This window comes from Pteropus alecto, unplaced genomic scaffold (assembly GCF_000325575.1).
Source record: "Pteropus alecto unplaced genomic scaffold, ASM32557v1 scaffold71, whole genome shotgun sequence".
Taxonomy (NCBI): Eukaryota; Metazoa; Chordata; class Mammalia; order Chiroptera; family Pteropodidae; genus Pteropus; species Pteropus alecto.
Window position 1 is genome coordinate 157,468 of NW_006433024.1, and position 21,236 is coordinate 178,703.

The window sequence follows — 21,236 nt, forward strand, 5'->3', positions numbered from 1 at the left end:
GCAGTCCTTTTATTCTTAGTTTCTTCTGGCTATCTTGAAATCTATCTAAGCTCTGGCTATGGAAAAAAGACTTGAAGTGATAAAAGTTAAAATTTATCTGTAGTTGGAAGTTTAAGATGGTTGCTTTCTTATTTGAAGAATCTGCCAAGATGATAGAATTGTAGGCCCCGCCCCACCTCTGGAGATGCGGATTTAGCAGATTTGAGGTGGGACTTATATCTGAATTTGATAGTTCTAAGTTGAACATTCCAAGTTGAAAACCAGTCAGGGCAATTATAACAGTTTTGCTAAGGTTTAAAACAATCCTATTATACAAGACCATGTAGTAGATTTTTTGGTATCTTTTTCATAGTTCCTATGTGGAGTGGAGTGAAATTGCTGGGGTCCCTCTGAAAGATTAGAACTCATAGGAACTGATGAAGATCTCGAGCAGTAGGAAATATTCACACAGAAGTAGTTGCCAGGTAATGTGTTAGTTTTTTTGTATTTTCATTTCCTTGGTAATTAGTGACTTGAATTCTGCCAGAGGGATGAGATCAGGTACCTAAAGTTTATGTTGTTACATTATCCTTACTTTTGTTTCATTGGCACTTCTATTTTATGTGATCGTATTCACCAGATTATAAATTCTTAAGCAGTGAGGGTCTGAGTCTGACTCACTCATTGCTGAGCCTAACCCAGTGTCTACCACATAGTTGGCACTCACTGTGGACAATTTATTCTTTTAAACTGTTGCTATATAGTCTTTACTGTTAGTGGTAAATTTGATTTCATGTTAATTTCAGGATCTTTGTACTTACCCTAACTGTTTACCTTAAATAACCAACCCCTATGAGAAATATCTAGGAGAAATTATTGATGGAAACATTTCAGTTTTGTGGCTCGGTCAGATAGGTTGCCACACAATGGATATTCAGTGACAAGTATTTCTTCTAAACTTCTCATGTTCGTGATTTCTTCTAACTCTACAGTGAGTATGAGATGATTAAAAAGAAAGAATATGCTTCTTGGGGTGCTGCCCGATCTGTAGCTGATATAACAAAGTATTTTGAAGACTCTTAGGAGTCTGCATCCAGTTTCCACCATAAGTAAGGTAGGATGCTTGAAAAATTATTTAACATTAATATAAAGTAGGGGTAAAAGAACATTTTTGAGGGCCAATTAATTTTTGAAGTTGATCTTGTGGAAGTACTTCTCTTCCTAAAGTCTATTCTTTGTTGCCACTGAAGAGAGAGAGGTGGGGTAGAGGGACAGACCTATCTTTGTCGATTCGGCTTAGTGTGGTATTTATTACAGTTCAATTAGATAAAGGTAAGCACAAATAGTAACATTGGGAATTACGGTGGGTAGGGTTTGCTACATTATGTCCAGTGAAGAGACCTAAGAAAGTAGTACTGGTCACACAAGTATTAGCAGTTAGTCTCCTGGGGAGGGGGAAGTTGGTCTTCTACCCTGAGTGGGAAAAGTTAAAGCAAAATGGAATTAAATCATCAAGAATAAAGTAATAGAAATTTTGAAGTGATTCCCTGATAGGAAGTAGTTTAGGGGTAAGGAGATAGGAAAAGGAAGGTGGGTCCCAACAAATATGGCAAGAGGCTGGGGCCTGTGTGGAAAGGTGGCTGATGAATTTGAACTATAAGTATGTCTACTCATCAAGCTTAAAATTTTTCTGTCTTGGTGGTCTGTTTTCTGAAACAGTTCATACTAGAAATCTGTTAAATACTTATTCACCCAGCAACAGTTGTTTCTTATATTGCAGACCTTTGTTAGAAGTGAGAAAGAAAAAGGAACAATTTTTAAGTCTTTACTTTCAGGGCCTTTATGGAATAAATGAAGTATTCCTTAGTGTCCCTTGTATCCTGGGAGAGAATGGCATTACAATCTCATAAAGGTAAAGCTGACCCCTGAGGAGGCCTGTTTGAAAAAGAGCGCAGAAACTTTGGGAAATTCAGAAGGAGCTCAAGCTTTAAAGTTGCTTAAAGCTACCATTCTGAAGTTACTGAAAAAGAGATGATAGTTATAGGATTATACATATCACACTTTAGAATAAACTCAAATTCCTAAAAGTTGGAAAAAGGAAAAGGGCAAGAATGACTTCTCTACTTAGCATCCAGATTGTTGGATACTTATTTTTTACAATTTCTAAGTGACTGCATCAAAGAGGTGTTTGGGTACCTCTGATGTACCAGTACTTGCCTTGTATATGTATGTAAGTTGCCATTTGGTCCAAAAGAATCTATGATGGGTGTTTACTTTGTTCTAGAAATTGATTCTTTTCATCAAGTATATGCTATGTCTTTCATTCTGGCTGGCCGATACCTAAAAGTTGTAACTTTTCTATAATGTAAAAAGTATGTGTCACAAAAATAACTAAATAGCAGTTCCAGCCCTAACGGGAAATTAGATCTTGATTTGAACTTGCTAGTTTTTACTGTATTTCCAAGTGGATTTTAAAGAAAAGATCTTAACTGTCTAAACCCCTCAGTGATGATTGAAACTAAATTGGTCATTCTTTTCTTGGGAGAACTATAGAGTAGACTGCCTGGCTCCCTAAATATCGGAAATTAACACATTAATTTCTCTGTAACTTCATGAACCTCCTTGCTGTCATTTTGACAGAAAATTCTGTTCTACTAGATGAGCTCTACAGGATAATATAACGTATTCAGTGGTCATGAACTCTGCTACAGAATCATTTGCCAGGAAGACTGACTTCAAATGACGGTAAAAGTGGGAGGGCAAGAATAGTAACACTGTACCTTCCTCTTTAATTGTGGCCAGACCATCTTGCCTAGTTGAATTCTCAGGAATATAGCTTGGCCATTTTGCTCCTTCTTGATGGGAACAGTTATGGTTCAATCAGGCCTAGAAAGGAAACAAATCTAAGTAGGGACTGGTAGGAGGACTTTTCACTAAAAGTCAAGTCCCTCAATTTTCATTCTTTCAAAATTTAGATTTCTATTTCTATATCCCATATTAAATAGAACTCACTTTATATGCTATAGAATAAGCTAAATTTAAACTTATGTTTTGTTTGCTAAATTAAAAGCCAGGTTTCACAGATTTTTCCTAAAGATGTTCAATAAAGAAGAAAAAAGTTATTCAACAAATTTTATTTAGCATAGTCAGTCCCAACATTCAGCACAAAAAGTTTACAGAGGATAGAAAGTGCATTAATAAAAGCCAGTCTTTACCAAAAGAAAACAGAAAATATATTATTGATTCAAAATATTTTACACTTGAATGATAAACTGCAATAACTTATTCTGGGCACCTACTGATCAGAGAAAGGAAGGAAAGAATGCTTTAAGAAGAGTTCCATCTCCAGCTGATATCAGAGAAGTCAGTAGAGGTCACTGAGACCGGCAGTCTTTCTTGCTTTTTGCATTAGTGCCCTCAGCTGGAACTGTTTACGGGACAGAAGACGTACATGCTGGGAGGGGGAAAAAGTTTCAACAGTTTAGAATGGCTTTGACCTAGGCATGAAATATCAGTTTATAACCTAAAAAGGATCTAAGAATCCTAAACTCACATCATCCTTCCTTTGGAATCAGTACTTCATTACATATGGCTTTTTAAACTTCAACAGATTGATGCTGGCAGGCTGTGTTAAAGAAAGTAATCTTCTGAGACCTTATAAAAGCTTACTTCACAAGGAAAGCACATTGGAGGATCTGGCTCAGGAGTCTGAGCTATATCTTGAGATGCCAGGGAAACTTGTACTGTGATCCTAACAAAATTTACAAAAACCTTTGATAACTATGACTGTCTATCTTCACTTGACTAGGAAGGGCAGGCAGGGATAAGCAGCACAAGGCCAGCAGACAGCATACCTCTTGCCTCTCCACGTGTCTTTTCCTAGGCTATTGCCACCCAAGCAGGGGACAGTGTATAGAAAGGGAGTAAGTCCTCTCTGGGGTCTCTGGTTTGTACCTAACCATTCATGTCCTTGCACAAGGTCCAAGATTGGTTTGGCCCCTCACTCACAGAGATTCAGGCAAGATAAGCAAGTGACCCCATTAGCCTCACATGTACATTGAAGCAGCAGCTGGACTGAATATACCAAACGGTAGCTGTTGCTATTCCTAAAACCATGCTCTTTATGACCCAACAAGGAGCAATAGCCAAACTGGGCTTATTGGATCTTTTCTACACGTGTGTACAATAGCATTAAGCCCGAAACAGTCTTCTTTCAAAAGGGTTCTAGTACTAGCAGCCCAATACTTTGCAGGACTGTTTGATCTGAGAAAACAGGTCTAAAATTATGTAACTCTAAGAAAATTAACAGAAAAACAATGGGGGTGGGCCAGTCGATCTCACTTTAAATTGTATGACCTGAAAGAATCAATGGAAATCTGACTGTACCTCCTGAGGCGCAATAGTAAGATGGAAAAATTAAACTCAGCTTGATGCTGCCTAAGAGGTAGAGAACTGCACCCAGTAGCCCACTTTTTCCCCCCTGGTCAGAAAGATCCCTCAGCACTCGGTAAGTGAGACACTGCTCACAGTCATATATCTTACTCGCTCTTTTGGGAAGAGGAGGAATTTTAACCCCGCCTTACAGAGAAATCCTCTTGGTTTGTGGTTTTCAAGGTCAGTGCCTCTAAAACACAAGTTCCAAAATCCTGGAAAGCAGAATGAGGAAGACATACCTTTAGGAAGACATCCAGGTCTATTACTCCCCGCCTCAAGGCTTCTCCTAGGTAAAAGATAGTGTCTTCAATAGCATTTTCCTCTGCGTACAGATTTAAGATCTGTTTGTATAGTGGGGCTGTGGGAATGATAACTTCATCAATATCATTGTTTTCAGATTGATTTTCCATTTTCTCCAGAGCAGAACTGAGTTCTTCATCCTTCTTTCTCAAAAGTTCTATGTTTTTATCAACTTCAGCCTGAAAACAGAACAGGCCAAGTATGATGACTTTAATACCAATTGTATACAATTATTTGCTTGTTAGACATCAACAACTCAACTTCACAGAAACAAACTTGCTAATAAAAAAACAACGTTTAAACAACTCATGGATGAGATTGTTTCAAATAACACATTAGTCAAAGGCAGAGGAAAAGGTGTGATCTAGTACGCTGAGGGAAAACAGGATAATGTTGGAAATACCCTGAGCTGAACACCTGCAATGGCAGTGGTAAGGCTGTCACTTATCACCGACAAATGATATTACAAATTAAGCCATCACACAAGATACTTTCCAGCTGGAGGTTCCTTACAAGAAAATCATAAAAGAAATCTTTTTTCCAAACAAGTGGGCAACTGCCACAAAGAAATAACTTTCCCCAGTCTATACAGAGGATTCAGTACATAAAACCCTAAACACTTGGACACTAGTCACAAGATATCACAGGTGGTGGGTTGCAGGCTCTGAATTATACTGGTATCACTTTCCTGAACTTTTGAAAATAGCCGGCTACTGGGAAGCTCACTTTACATACTAGAACCATTTGGTAAGACTAATAATATGTATGTAACAAATCACTTTCCCCAGAGCCCTCAAATATTCAATAACTCTTTACCCTTTCATCAGAAATGCACATTTATTGGAAAAAATTCTCCTTCACAGGAATGAAAATGGAAAGTGAAGCTGGCACTCAGATTATACTAGTGCCCCTACTTCATCATTAAAGTTACAGGGCCAACTTACACTGACTCTTTAGAGCATAGCAGCCTGATACAAATGTAAGAAAGCTTAAGAGCTAAAGGCTGTAAACACCACATTTACATGCAGCTCTTAAGTCACCCATATATCTCTGGATTAAATTAAAAGGGCTCAATGAAGATACTTTAAATATAGCTCTAACGACATTTGGAAACAGTAAAAAGAACTGACCTTGAAGTCTGTACCCAAGGTCTGCAGATCTTTGGGTTAGAGCTCTCTAAAATTTTTATTTCCTGGTAACTATCTGGCAACATCAAGCATTCAAAAAGCAATCCTCCTTTGGGTCAAAACGTCACCCCCTAGGGTAAAGATGCAAGCAAAATACCATCCACCTCCCAATCAAAGACAATTCCGCACACAGTCTCTATTTTAAACAAAGCTATACAGAAACTATATCCAAATGCTTAAAGATGTATGATTTTCTGAACTCTTACTATATCCACAATGTCCAGTGTAACCCAGGTACACACAGAACACTTTGTGCTGCCTACGATTCAATCTAAAAATTGCAAACCATTCAATGAGTTACTTACTACTTCTTGATCTAAACGGGTAACCATCTCTTCCAGTTTCTGGTGACCTTTTTTCAGGTCTTCCTCTGTTCGTTTCAAGGCATTAAGCTCTGCCTGGGCACGATCCATTTCCTCCTTCATCCGCCATCTCAGTTTGTCACTGACCGCTGAGATGAGAGAAGCTCGGATGGTGTCCTCACTGATTGTGCCATCCCTACTGGGACCTGCAGGAGAAAAGGCAAAAAGTCCCTTATTTCCCAAGTTCTTGCTATTTCTTTCACAGGAATCTTCAGAAAACAGGACAAACTAGGAGCTGACACTTTCAAAGTGGGAGAAAAGAAACATTATATGTTAAATATCACAATGTCACCAAAAACAACATTAAAATCTGAGTTGACTAAGAAATACTCTCCCTGTAAGAGATTACTATTAATTCATATTTACCTGCTTTCTCTACTTTAATACCCAACTATTAGCTATTTTCTCAATGAAGCTGTGTCCCTACATATTACAATCATTCATAATCTCCAACAAACAGAACAAATTCGTACCAAGGAGAAACACTTGATTTAGGTCAAGTCCATTCTCAAACTTCACTGCTAAGCTGAAGGAGATATGAACCCACTGTACAGGTGTCAGTAAGAAGGCTGAGAATGGGCAGTTTCCCTAAAATAATGTACAGGTTAACAAAGCTTCCCTTCTGGCAAGGTTTTACTCCTTTACTCTTTACCAGAAGAGATGAGCAAAAGAGAATGACATCCAAAAAATTCAACAGCTGATAAACTTCTGTTTATTCTCAGGATTCTTTACTATTCTCTTCCAAACGCCCTTTCCTAACAACCAGTGTCTTAAATAGCTTCCTTGCACATTTCAGATCAAATAAATGTATCTCACAGATATTTTCTCCAAAAGGTCCTCTCTTTAACATAAATATGGATACTTTTTATGACTATCAATGTTCTTCAGTTAGGGTCCTAAATCAGCAAATATATAAATGGTATTTTGATTTATCAATTATGCTTGATGATGGAATACCATGTGGGGAATTATTGTAAGTATATTTAATCTTTATTGCCTACAATGAATAAAGAATGGTTACAGACTAAAAGAATATTTCCACTCTGAGCTTAAAATTTTGATCACCTTGACACTGAGTTCCACTCATCAGGGGAAAAAAGTCTGTCTGTAATAATGGACCCAAACTCTCACCACTCATGTGCCCATTCATTACAAGCCGCTTCCTTGTCCAAGGTACCAGGACACTGTGCTGTCTGAACTACACCGCAACCAGCTCCACACGCGTGCTCTTCAGTGTCCTATCTGATCACAACTCTTGCCATTCCATAAGCTGGTCTGGTCACTCAGGACTGGTAAAGTTGTCTCCTTTCAGTCGTCTTAACATTTTCCTGACCACTTTTTTATTCACATCCCCTCCTATGAACACCAGGATGACTAGCAACCTTCCCGAATTCACTGATTCATCTCTCCACTCATTCCTTCTTGCACCTTCAACCTTTCAACCACTCCTGTTCCCAGTGAGCATCTTCCCTTCAGCCCTGACTCCTTGCCCGTCTCTTATAGCCCTGTACACAAGCTGCCTGCCAAGGTGGCCCCTCTCTCATTCTGTCAGATCACCAGAACTTCTAATTCCAAGGGCCTCGCCTGCCATAACCTAACCAAAGCCTCAATCCTTTTGATTCTTTCTTAAAGACCTAAGCCCTCTTTTACCATCTTTCCACAAAGGCACAAAATCCTCAGAACATCTTTTTTCTCTTCCTTGGAACAAGAATCCAAACCCCTATCATTATGTGCCTGACTCCTCACCCTTCAAAAATATTAATCTCTTTCTCAGCAAGACAGCTTGCTTTCTTCCAGATCCCTTTGAAGGACCAGATGCTTTTAAGCTTTCATTTATCCCTCTTTCTAATTTCAATTAGTCTAAGCACACCAACTGCCTTTTCTACTGTGCTTTTGTTCTGGTTCTCTGATTAAGCTCTGTTCTTGGCTAAGGAAAGGTCCATTTATTTATCTCTTTTCCTACCCCAAACATTGGGTAATCTTTGAAGCACTATTCTCTCTAGTTCTTCGTCCAGTCTTAGCCAACGTCAGTCTAACCCATGCACATTCTCAATGGGTATGATATTGCTCCTATCTCTAGTGGATGCAAATTGGCTCTTAGGAGGTAAAAAAATCTTGCTCTTTTTATGTATAAAAGTAGAGATGTACATACAGTACATAAACAGATATACAGTATAATCTATGGTATTAACAGTTCATGGGAAGGGGGAACGATTAAGAAAAAAATGTCTAAAAAGGCTCAAAAGGTTACGAAATTCTGCTGTATTCCATCTGTCTTTTTTTTTTTTTTTTTGTCCCCCAGATATTTTGTTGCTACTGTAAACTTCTACTTGCTGGCCCTATCATCACTTCCCATGTCATTCCTAAAATTATGGTCCATATTTGCTACAAGACTTGTTATCCTAATCACAACCCAGGAAAGGCAAACTTCCTGAAAGGCCTGCAAATGACTTGGGTGCTCTAACTACCTGCTAGATGGTTCTGCCTGTTTCCATAACCAGCTCTACTACCTCTTCTATTAACAAGATCTAGTCATTTAAAACAAGGTTAATGCTCTTGAACATCAGATTCCATTTTCTATCATTAAATGTGGTTAAGGCTAATCTCCACAAATGATGTTTCCTCTACTGACCATAATGAATTCCCCATACACCAGCAAAACAAATAGAATCTGCTTTCTTAACAGTTCTTACTGTATATATCAGTTTAAAAACATACTTTTCCAAAGAGAGGGACTGTATAATCCTTATTATGCTGCCTCGGTACTAAACACACAAGGCAAATTGTAGCTGAATGATTTCCTGAAACCAACAAAATGTGTTCTCTTCTGGGAGGGGGCCTGCAGCAAAGCAACCTCAAGGCCCTAAATGGTTAGAGGTCCTTCAGGTGTGCTCTTTTGGAACCTTTGTTTCTTTTACATTTTTCTGGGATGTAGAAGGTAATTACTGAAATTGCTTACAAATATATATGAGCTACAAAATGAATGATAAAGTAATATTAAACGAAATGGAAGATCTAATCAATACCTCTACGACCTGAAAATCAGAATAAGCTCTACTGTCTTGAATGGGCGTATACTGGAAAAGGTGTTGAAAAGTGAGTAAGAGTGACATTTAACATCACAGATTTCAATGCTATTACTGTTTCTATTTACTAATTCTGCCTGAGTAGCTACCACAATTTAGTGCTAAGCCCTACAGGAGTCAAATTCTTTAAAGATACTGTTCCTATCCTCAAGAAGAGAAGTCAAACTTGTACCAGGAAATATTTCCAAAATTTAATCTCTGACTTGCTTTGGTTTACAATTTTTGCCAGGGAGGTGAAAACTGATTTATAATTTTAGTTTCTCACAACAAATTCGAAAGATGCAAACTGCAATTAAATCTGAGAAAATTTTATTGAATCAACTTAATACAGGGTAGCATAAACATTAACTTGTTTCTGTAACAACCTACCCCTTTTGATGTATTAACCGGAGTTAAGTTTCCAACCTATTCTTTATTGCACTCCCTCCCACCAAGAAACAAAAATAAAAACAAAAACTCAAAGTATAGGAATCCCCCACAATTCCTGGTTTGTAACATGAGTGGTGGCCCATCTCATGTTTAGGTAAGCATGTACCTCCTTTTCCAGTGCTCCACGTTGCTCTTCTCATCTTGAAATTACAATACCAGGCAGGAAGTTTTGGGCAGCACCTAATCTTTTAAAAACATGCTTTTTTCTTTTTTGTGCTCTAGGGTATTTTTTAAAGTTTAAACAATATAAACCAAAATATTTCATAATTTGGTCCTGTGTAGTAAAGAATTTAGCTTACCCAAAGAGAGGTATGGCCTTTGCCCTTGGCTCCTGAGGGTGATCTCTAAGTCCCTGGAATGTCCTGCTTTGTTTACTTGGGGACCTCAGGCCACACCGGATAGTCTAACAATATGATTTATGGTAGGAGTTTTGGGCCATGCAGTAATAAACAGCTCAACCTCTGGTGAGGCTAGAGATTAAAGGTCAGGCACACGGGCAGCCTCACATCTGTGACCAAGCCCCAGTAAAAACTCTGGATACCAAAGCTTGGGAAAGCTTCCTTGGTTGGCAATACTCTATGCATAATGACTCTACTGGGAGAGGACAACTAGAAACCTTGTGCTTGAAACTTTCTGGACTTCCTCATGTGTTTCTTCCCTTAGCTGATTTTAATCTGTATTCTTTAGCTGTAATAAGCCATAACTGTGACTATAAGAGCTTTTGGTAGGTTCTGTGAGTCCTAGAAAATGATCAGACCTGAGGGTGGTCTTGGGGACCCCTAAAACTTGCAACTGGTGTCAGAAGTGAGGGTGGTCTTATGGATTTCCCAAACAGCACAGGTCCTTAGTAACTGAGGGCATTTCTTATCTAATCAAGAATACTGACATTCATGGCAATTTGTGGAATAAGTCAGCCTGCTTCAAATGAGGATATGTGAAAAGGTATCATCTTTCCTTACTTACTAAATATACATAATAGAACATACCAGAGAGGTAACTCTTATTTCATGAGAAACTTTCATAGACTCAATATGACAAAGATAGCTGTTCATTTGGACAGAACTCAGGCCGAATAAAAATATCCAGTTTCTTATACTGTACTAATTTATTAAGTCCTTAAAAGAGAGCAAAAGGGCTAATTTACAAAATAATGACTAGTGAAAACAATATCGCATTAAGTCTCTATTTTATAAGGATGCATTAATGAATTTTTAAAATTAGTTTCTAAAAGAATTTGTCTTATATCCTATATGAAATTTGATTATGGTTCCTATGAGATAGGACAATCCTTCTCCCAGGGATTGGGGATCTAAATGATATGAATGTGGTTGGGCATTCAGATGTCTGATCAATCATATGCAGCAATTAAAGTGTTCCATTTATCTGTGTAGAAGTTATCTGAACTAATAAAAGCTTAAGGGTCTTTTTATAACTAGCCTGGATTTTGCACACACAAACATATCAACAAACTTTGTTACGTTAAAATGGATCAAGTTACTCTTATGCTATATTTCCAAATCGCCATTTTTAAAAACACATATTTAAATCCTGGAATTTACGTTCTGTTTCTCTTATAAAATACGTTAAGGCAGAGAGCCCAGAAATAAATCCACGCCTATATGCTCACTTAATAGATGACAAAGGAGGTAAAGAATATACAATGGGGTAAAGACAGTCTCTTCAATAAATGGTGTTGGGAAAATTAGATACATGCAAAAAAAAGAAGCGGGACCATCTTCTTACACCGTATACAAGAACAGACTCAAAATGGATTAAAGACTTAAATGTAAGACCTGAAACCATAAAACTTCTAGAAGAAAACATAGGCAGTAAACTCTCTGATATTACTAACAGTAATTTCTTTTTGGATATATCTCCCCATGCAAGGGAAACAAAAGAAAAAATAAATGGGACTACCTCAAACTAAAAAGTTTTTGCAAAAGAAACCATCAACAAAACAAAAAGTGATACATCTGATAAGAGGTTAATATCCTAAAGATATAAAGAACTCATACAACTCAACAACAAAAAAACAAACAATCCAATTAAAAAATAGGCAGAAGATCTGAACAGATACTTCTTCAAAGAGGAAATAGAGATGGCCAACAGACATATGAAAAGATGCTCAAGGTCACTAATCAGAGAAATGCAAATTAAAATCACAATGAGGTATCACCTCACACCTGTCAGAATGGCTATTATCAATAAATAAAAAACAAATGTTGGCGAGGATGCGGAGAAAAGGGAACCCTCATACATTGTTGGTGGGATTACAAATTGTTTCAGCCGCTATGGAAAACAGTATGGAGGTTTCTCAAAAAATTAAAAATGGATATACCTTTGGACCCAGCAATTGCACTTCTGGGTATTTATCCAAAGAAAACCAAAACAATAATTCGTAAAGATCTATGCACCCCTATGGCAGCACAATTTACAATAGCCAAGATATGGAAGCAACATAAATGCCCACCAACAGATGACTGGATAAAGAAATTATGGTTCATATATACAATGGAATATTACTCAGCCATTGGGGGAAAAAATGAAATCCTACCATTTGCAACGACATGGATGGACCAAGAGGTCATTATGCTGACTGAAATAAGTCAGACAAAGATAAATACCACATGATTTCACTTATATGTAGAATCTAAGGAACAAAAAGAACAAACTAATCAAAAACAGACTCACAAATATAGTGGACAATTTGGTGATGGACAAAGGGGAGGCGGGTTGGGGGGGCTGGAAAAATGGGGTGAAGGGTTAAAGAAGTACAAATTAGTAGTTGATTGATAGTCATGGGGATGGGAGCACAGCATAGGGAATGTAGTTAGCATTAATATATTGGCTAGGTGGAAAACCAGAGGAAAAAAAGAGCAATTAGGGGGATCATTTTATAAACTATATAAATGTCTAACCAATGTACTGTATACTTGAAACTAAAATAAATAAATTAAAATAATACGTTAAGGTAAATGCCACCTCACAGCACCAAATAAGTCCTTCCAAATAAGTCTCCAGCTAAAGCAATTAACACTCAAAACAGGAACAGAGATGAGGCAGCAGTTGCCTGCTTTCTATAAAGGTCACAGTTCATCTGAAGAGGCTAGCAATACCAAGGTTAGACCTAGTTCTATCACATATAGGCATAATACAGCACATGTGAACACTTTAAATCCATCCACTTTCTAAACGAGAATGTTAATTAAGATCTGAAATATGAAAGCCAAAAAAAGAAAACCGAGATTAAAGTTCAAAATTCAATGAACCATGATACTTTAAGAGATTGTTTATATAAACTAATTTAAAAAGGATTTCATGGAAAATTCTCATCTTCTGAGTCACTTCTCAAACAAAAATTCTCAAACATCTTAAGACAAATTTCAATATTCTTTATACCTAAAATGAGCCTTGGATTATGGAGAGTTTATGGTAAACTGGCCCCCACACACTGACCTTTACTCATGCACAGTCAGATTTCACAAGTGCCCTTCTACAATTCCAGATTAGTAGCAATTGAAAAGGTAACACAGATTTTGAGAAAAGATCCTAAGTAAAATCTCATTTAAATGTCAGGATCCAATCACTATACTTAATCCCTAGGAAATAAGGCAATTTTCTACTATTAGGAAAGCAATGGATTTGATAATTCAATGAATAATTTAGGCCAGTATCTTTAAATTACACTAGTATACAATGCCCGATTTTAAACCATCTTCAAACACTTAAGACAATCAATTTAATCTTGTACCAGTACTGATAATCACTACTTCCTATAACTCAAAAAGGAGCTCATTTATATTAGAGAACCCTTGGTAACCCCAAAGTAAAATACGAATTAAACAGTAACTAAATCTCTCTCTAACCGGCAAAAGTGAATCACGTGCCCAGCATTTTTACTTCTGTATGGTACTTGCTCAGACCCACACAATAGTCTTTGGCCTGGCATTTAATCTACAGAGCAAGCTTGGGAGCCTAAGCAATCCCAAGCATTAGCTTATACTGCCCATCTACTCAGAAACTGGATCAAGCCCATGTGGATCACTAGATCATGCCTGTATTATCTCCTTTTATAATAAAACAAACAAAAAAAATAGGTCAATCTCTGTAGGAGGAAAATTTCAAACTACTACAGGAGCAAAGGCATTCTGATTTGTGCTATTAAATGCGAACCAGGCCAATTCATTAAGCTGCTTACAAAAGGCTTTTATTTATAGTCTATGAATATGTAAGCTTCTAGTAGTACTGCCAGGCTTGGTGCAGGTTATGGAACTTTCTTCCAAAGAAATCAAGGGATCTCAATTTATCTTTTTTAACACTATCAGAGCAATACTATTTAAGTTCTAGAAAATTTCTATAACCACAAGAAAAAAGTTTAAAGAAAGCCATCAGTAGGTTTACAATTCTTGAAAATAAACACCACAAAGATTTAGTTTACATAAAAAAATCAAGTTTTCAAAAGTGTAGTTAAATACATACAGACCTTATTAAAATAGGATACAAAAGTAGTAACTACTTCAAAAAAGTAGTGGTGCTACAAAATCAACGATCATAATCATAAAAGATGAAAGATGCTACTGGCACGTGTGAACGCGAAGGCCAATTAATCTTAAGTACAGTAAAATTCCATCCTTAAAAAAATGGAGAATCAAAGTCATGCCTTAAAATTATTTTGTGAAAGAGATCAATTTAAGAATCTACAATGTTAGAGGTATCATATTGGAATAGTCACAAGAAGCTAAATGAATCAGCCTCTCCCTCATTTATTAATTTAAAAAAATTAAAAATACATTGTTGAGTCACATAAAGCCTTTTTTTAGGCTTTCAAAATTATCATTATTGCTTTTGGATTATTGTGGCAGATAAAGTTTTAACACTAAGCATGGCCTTCAGCATTTTTGTACTCAGGGTGCCGTATCCTGGAAGGGCAGTATCTGTAAACCAACCTCAGTAATCCAAGATGGCCAGAGAAGGAAGAACAACATTTGGACATGACAGGCAAGGAAACCTGTTTCCTAGTTTCTATCCTCAAAGTAATGTTACACAATAGGAAGGTTCCTTATTTTTCTTCAGTTTTCTCTTTATCTAATTATTAAATATGGTCCAACAAATAAAAATACAGAAATAAAATCAATTCAGTTGGAGCACAGGGTTTTCCACACTGAAATCTTAAAACAAGACTTTAATAAAGGTAAAATCGGTTTCTCAAATGTTTGTTAATACCCTTCCAAACTTACTGTTTCTGATCCTTGTTTATGATGGAGTTTAGAAATAAAATCTTAAAATGACATTATTAAACTGAAGTTGAGATATACAGTATTAGGAAGATTTTCCAAGAGAAATTCCATATAAAGTATTGGCTTTAACTCGAGGGGTTATCAGTCAATTTTCTAGTAAAGAATGGAGGCCAGTTTGTCTCCTCTTGGGTGTGTCATACCTGATAACCAATAATTAAGGCTGCTTAAGATATTTTTATATTTTAGGCAACTCTAATAAGCAACACATAAAAGCAAGAACTACGGGTCCACAATAATTTGTCTTACTTGACCCACTCATATTACCCAATGGCAGTTCCTCTCCTAAAGATACTTTAACATATAACCTAGGAAAAGCTAAGTATCTGCTGATAGTTCAACACATATCTAATCTTCAGATCTGATAGTTCAACACGTAAGGTTCACAAATAAAAATATGTTATATACAGGAAGGAGTGATCAGAGTCAGTCAATTATTTTTACGCCCTGGCAGAAGCCTCACTGATATGATAAATTACTTCAAGTTTTAGATTCTAGGACAGTGACCACTAAGAGTTTTTCCTCTAAGAAGGAAGTGTATTCTAACGTTTCAACGTAAAAATGAAACACCAGGATGGGGGGTAAGATTGATGGTGTTTAAGGGTACAAACGTGTAACGAGTAGTAAATAAGCCACAGAGATCTAATGTTCAGTATAATGAATACAGACAATAATATTGTATTATAATTATGCAATGTAATATTGCTACAATGGCAATCATTACAATATACAAATTTATCACAGTAATTAGCTGTACACCTTAAACGTATGAAATATTACATGTAAAATTTATTCAATTAAAAAAAGTGAAATTCGCTTTTCACAATAGAAGATTCTGACTTTCCTTATGTGGAGAAATATAATTTTGAAGGTTACTCACCAACAGTGGTCACAGGAGGCTGGGAAGGGTACTGTGAACTTGTTGTGGCAGGATACTGACCACCAGGTGGGTAAGGACAGCCTGGGTAACCACTAAAGAACAGAAAACATTAAACGTTATGACGACTCAACACTATAGTATCTTTAAGAACCCATTTAAGAAGTTAAGCTGATGTCATTGTTTTACCAGTTAAATGACTTTACAGTTTTAGAGCTACAGGTGTCTGTCTATTCAAGCGTAGTTCTATAGAAGTTTCATTAATGACACTGGATTTACTCTCAAAGTGAATGGTTAAAATATCTTGCTTGGCCCTGTTATTTGAGAGTCACACTCATAGCAGAAGAAAGCAAGTAGAGACTTTTAAGGGCAGTTCAACAGTATCAGAACTGGAAACAACAAGAATTTTGTGAGAGAACTTTTCCATTCTGATTTCCTAGCATATAGGGAAATACTATTTAATTTTTACTGTGATATATTGATAACCTTTGCGAGTATCTGATCTGAAAATACTCTTTAAATAAAGTTTAAAAATTTTTATTCTTTATGGAAAGCTACGTCATTCATGTATTCATATTAGAGTTAAAAGGAGGTATTCTCCTATCTTCAACATTGATTCATAAATATCATTTATAATATCCCTGACAAATGGTCAGCATCACTACTCTTGAGCCTTGGAGCCATTATTAAGTAAAATAAGGGTTATACAAGCAATGTGATACCATGACAGTTGATCTGATAACCAAGAGAGCAAATAAGTCACTAATGGGCAGGTAGCATATATAGCATGGATACATTGGACAAAGGGTGATTCATGTCCCAGGTGACGCGGAGTGACATCGCGCAAGATTTAATCATGGAACCAAGAATGGCTCACAATTGAAAAATTATGAATTGTTAATTTCTGGAATTTTGCATTAAATATTTTTGGACTGCAGTTAACCGAGGGTAAATGAAATCGCCAATGGGGAAGGGAACTGCTGTACTATTTTCTATCTTTGTATGTTATTAAGCAATTTGTCTCATGTAGCAAATCCTTTTCAAATTTTTAAAGAACGCTTTTTGAAGTAAGTTTATTTATAAAGAATTTTCCAACATTCTTATGTTCCTTTTTCTTTATATACCTCTTCAAAATTTACTATTTATTATATTTAAGGCACTGTGTCTAAGTGCTTGAGGTAGAAGCTAATATATGATGAATCCATCTCTTCCCCAAGATACTAATAATCAAAATAAAGCAAGATCCCTGTAAATAATCCTGATAGGATAAAGGAAATAACAAATGCTAAATAAAAGTTTAGGTGATATAAAGTGGGAAATCAATAACAGCTAGAGGAGCTCAGAAAAAGTTTGGGGAGATCTGTAAGTAACTATGAAAGTGGCACCTTTACTCTCGTCAGTTCCCCTACTCATCACCCTATATTCTCCAGCTATAGTAAAGTGTTCCCCTATTTACAAGTTTCTTTGAAATAACTTAATTGTTCAGAAGTCCATTTCTTCATTGTACTCCCAACAACCATCCCCTACATGTCCGAAGTTCCTTTTTACTAGCAACTGTTAATTATAAAGGCTTGTAATTTCAAGGCTTCAGACAGATTCCATTTCTAGAACTTAATCAGAAAATTAAGGCCCCAAGAAATCTAAAACTTAGAGCCTGCTTATATGTTATGAATCTTTCTCTCTTTTCGTTGACAGATGTTCATCCAGTCTCTGCTTACCTTTCTAATGTGACAGAACACTTACTACCTTAGAAAGCTTATCCCTGAAATTAAGAAAGGCCCAGAAATAAATTAGTTGCTAAATTTAACTCATAAGATCCTGCATATTATATATGTAAATCCATATATTTAGCTATGGCAGGTGTTCAGGAAATCTGGCTACACATACCTGTGAGGGTTATCTGAAGCTAAGAAGAGTTAAAAAATTTCTTGTTAATTGTCAGAGTAGCTGGAAATCTCATCTAGGCACCAGTAAATACCAGTCTTGCATTTTAAATTAGCCCAAAGACTCTTGAAAGTATTCCTAGATTACCACTGGAACGAGTACACATTTAAAACATGGGTTAAAATTATTTCTCATTGATTTTTCTAATGTGTATTATTCACAGACTGATGACTGCACTATCAACTTACCTGCGTTATGTTGTTATCAAATGGGTAATAAAGGTTGGTAGTATGAAATGAATAAATAACATGGGGACAAGACCGACCCCATCTTATGAACTGTTAATCTGTTCCTTGTAATTTACAGAAAAGTTAAGTTTTTAAAAAGAGTATTAAAATATTCTTCTCCTTGGCTGAATTCATTATAATTAGTTTTCAATTAACCTTTCAGCTATCTACACTGGATATACAAAGTTCTTAGAAGGGCCAAGGTCCAAAACCAGTCAAAATCATCATTACCTCATCCCTTTCCTCTCTAAATGGGATGGAGCTGCATTTCTCTATAATGGAAAAAATTATGAGGACTATGCAAATACCATAAAATTCCACTAATAAAGTGAGTTTTACCTTCCAGTAAACTGCAACTAAATTTACTTTACTGCTCTAGTTAGCATCCATTATTTTGATTCCAGATCTAATAGAATTTCTAATACAATTATTCAAAAAATAATTTTTCATTACCTGGGATTGGGAGGGTATCTGGATGGGTATGAAGTTAGCATTCATTATTTTGATTCCAGATCTAATAGAATTTCTAATACAATTATTCATTACCTGGGATTGGGAGGGTATCCGGATGAGTATGAAGAGATTCCACTGGGCATGCCTGGCATGTAGGAAGCTAAAAATAAGTTTTAACATTTTAAATAATATGCATAGTTCTGGATACATAGTTTATCAAATAAGACACACATCACTGTCAAACCACAACAAAATTTCATATAGTAAGAATCCAAATCTCAGCACCAAAACAAAACACTCCACCCATATTAGTTCTTTACTTCAAGCACAGTTCTCTGCAAATCACATAATTCTCAAAGTATTAAACTTGAGTTATGACAACACACATGGGTTACCAACAAGGGTAACTGGTAAACAGGTCAACATGGTCAGTTCTACAAGTTCTCAAGGAGCCTCTAACCTGAGACAGGAGCTCAGGTTCAATCTGGAATTTAGAAGAAGGTAATTCTGCCCTCCGCTGGTCCAAAGTCAGCTTCTTAGAAAGTGACCTCTCTATATATCTAAGAAATCTTTTGATATTTAAGACTATGTTGACCGATTAGCACAGCTGGTTTTGTTGGCTTGACTGAGGACTTTAAAAGACTTCAAATTATTAAGTCCTATACAAAACTTATATTCAGCTAGATAGGTTAAAAACAAAAGCTTGGAAATACTAGGAAAAAAGGCTCAAATCTAGCGAGTTTAAAAAATGCTTTATTTATTTTTTAAAGAGGACACCAATGACATAACTAGTCAGTGGTGCCAAGAGGCTAATAAACAGAGTAAGACAAAGAGCAGTTAATTTTGGCCTTAACTGGAAATGACTTGTCTGAGAATCAACTTATCCTCAGTGAAATTTTTCTCATTGAATAGTGATAAATTAGCCCTTAATCCAATCAATAAATATTTTATTGCCTTCTATGTGACAGGCACTGGAAATCTGATAGGGAAAAAAAACACTCCTGGCCTCAAGTTGCTTATAGTCTAGTTGGAGAGATAAGCAAAGAATAATAACACAGAGAGATAAGTGCTATGTGTTATGACAGAGGAAGTACAGAGTGCTATATATATAGGGTCATACAGGAGGCAAATAATCTAAAGCTAGAAGGTGGGGATAAATAAAAGTGATCTAGAGGAATGGTATATGAAGCCCTGATGGCGCCCTCAAGCAACAAACGTTTAGAGCACAGAATGCAAGTAGGTGGGAGAAGTATGCTAGACTCTGCTCAAGGGCCCTACAAGTCCTTATCAGAGTTGCTGAGCATACATCTCCAAATACCAGTGTTCATAGTCTTGTTGGATGAATCTATCAATGTCATAAGTAAATTTCTTCTGAAGCATAATGAAGCTAGGATAATGTTCAATGCTATTTCAGAAAGGAAAAAACCTCCCAAAACGTCACAACTGCTGGATTCCATAAAACATTTTTGCTTCCCAGGGGCAAAGCACAATTGATCTTCATGAACATCAAAAGAGGAAGCCACTAATAAGTGTCAGCAACATATATAATTACTATCCTCCATGCCAGTTTCTCTCTCACACATGTAAACTACCTCATAGTTACAAGCAATTTTCCTTTTCTGAGGTTCTGAAAAGCTAATAATTCCACCAAAGCTTTCAAATTTTGATTTTGAGAAACGGCAAATGTTACTTGGATCCAAGACTGGCAAGGAAGCAGATAATTAGGCGAAATAATTTTAGAGCCAGAATAAAATGGGATACAAATACACACAACATATGGGGTTATTACAGGATTAAATAAGGACAAATAGAAAGTGCTTAGCTGTGTCTCTTGGTTACCACTCAGTAAATGTTTGAAATGTCAGATATTTCTGACATTTGACAACACTGTTACTGTTGTCAAAAAATGAGGTTAGAACATAACAGTTTTCTAATGTGACTCAAAGTTAGTTCAAGTCACCCTAAAATGGGAGATTGAAAATGTTCTGAGTAATGATAATTATAAAAGTATATAATTTTTGAACTAGAAGATAATATTTAAGAATGTATACATTCTGGGCTATTCCTTGGTGTGTGGGGGAATGGAATTTAAACCATTTCTCGACGGTCATTCCTAATAATAATGAATACTGTTTAAATGTATAAAAAGTATTAAAACTGGAATAAGGACAATAAATTGGTCTTTTAGGAATGTACTTAAATTAGCTCTAGATTATTTAATGTGATTTACAGTGAATGAATATAAAATTGAGAGCAACAGTGATCTCTAGTGTGGTATCTTTCTAGAATGTTATAGTTCCAATGTCAAAACTGTTAGAAAAAAATTTTGCCCAGGAGACTGCCTAAATAAATTTCTGACAAGGTTACCTTTAAGTGGTTACTACTATGTTATTTGAGTAAATAAACATGAATGATGAACTAGGAAATATCTGACATTTCAAACTTAAATGAACAAGGTTATCTATTCTTGAGTACTAGAGTTAACAGAATTTATTAAGATGAAAAATGTCTGGTCCAGAAGAATCATTAGAATCTTTACTAAAAGAGCTGTTAAACCTAAAACCAAGCTTATTCTGAGAAGGCAGAGAAGGAAAGGGTTCAGAAAGTTCTTCCTGTTAGATTCCCACTCAGCTTATGAGTCAAATGCTCCTCGAAATAGACTAG

The 21,236-nt window shown here is 36.2% G+C and overlaps 1 protein-coding gene across 1 annotated transcript in view; it reads right to left on the bottom strand.

The window, feature by feature from the left end:
• Positions 1 to 3,098: 3,098 nt before the first annotated feature.
• The window catches only part of TSG101 (tumor susceptibility 101), a 33,231-nt gene continuing 15,093 nt past the window's right edge, over positions 3,099 to 21,236 (bottom strand). The window contains exons 6-10 of the mRNA XM_006907959.3: positions 18,666 to 18,732; positions 15,952 to 16,043; positions 6,206 to 6,408; positions 4,653 to 4,892; positions 3,099 to 3,433 (exon numbers count right to left, since the gene is read on the bottom strand). Coding sequence (XP_006908021.1) covers positions 3,344 to 3,433; positions 4,653 to 4,892; positions 6,206 to 6,408; positions 15,952 to 16,043; positions 18,666 to 18,732 — 692 coding nt within the window. The 3' untranslated portion in view covers positions 3,099 to 3,343. The remainder of the gene's footprint in view (positions 3,434 to 4,652; positions 4,893 to 6,205; positions 6,409 to 15,951; positions 16,044 to 18,665; positions 18,733 to 21,236) is intronic.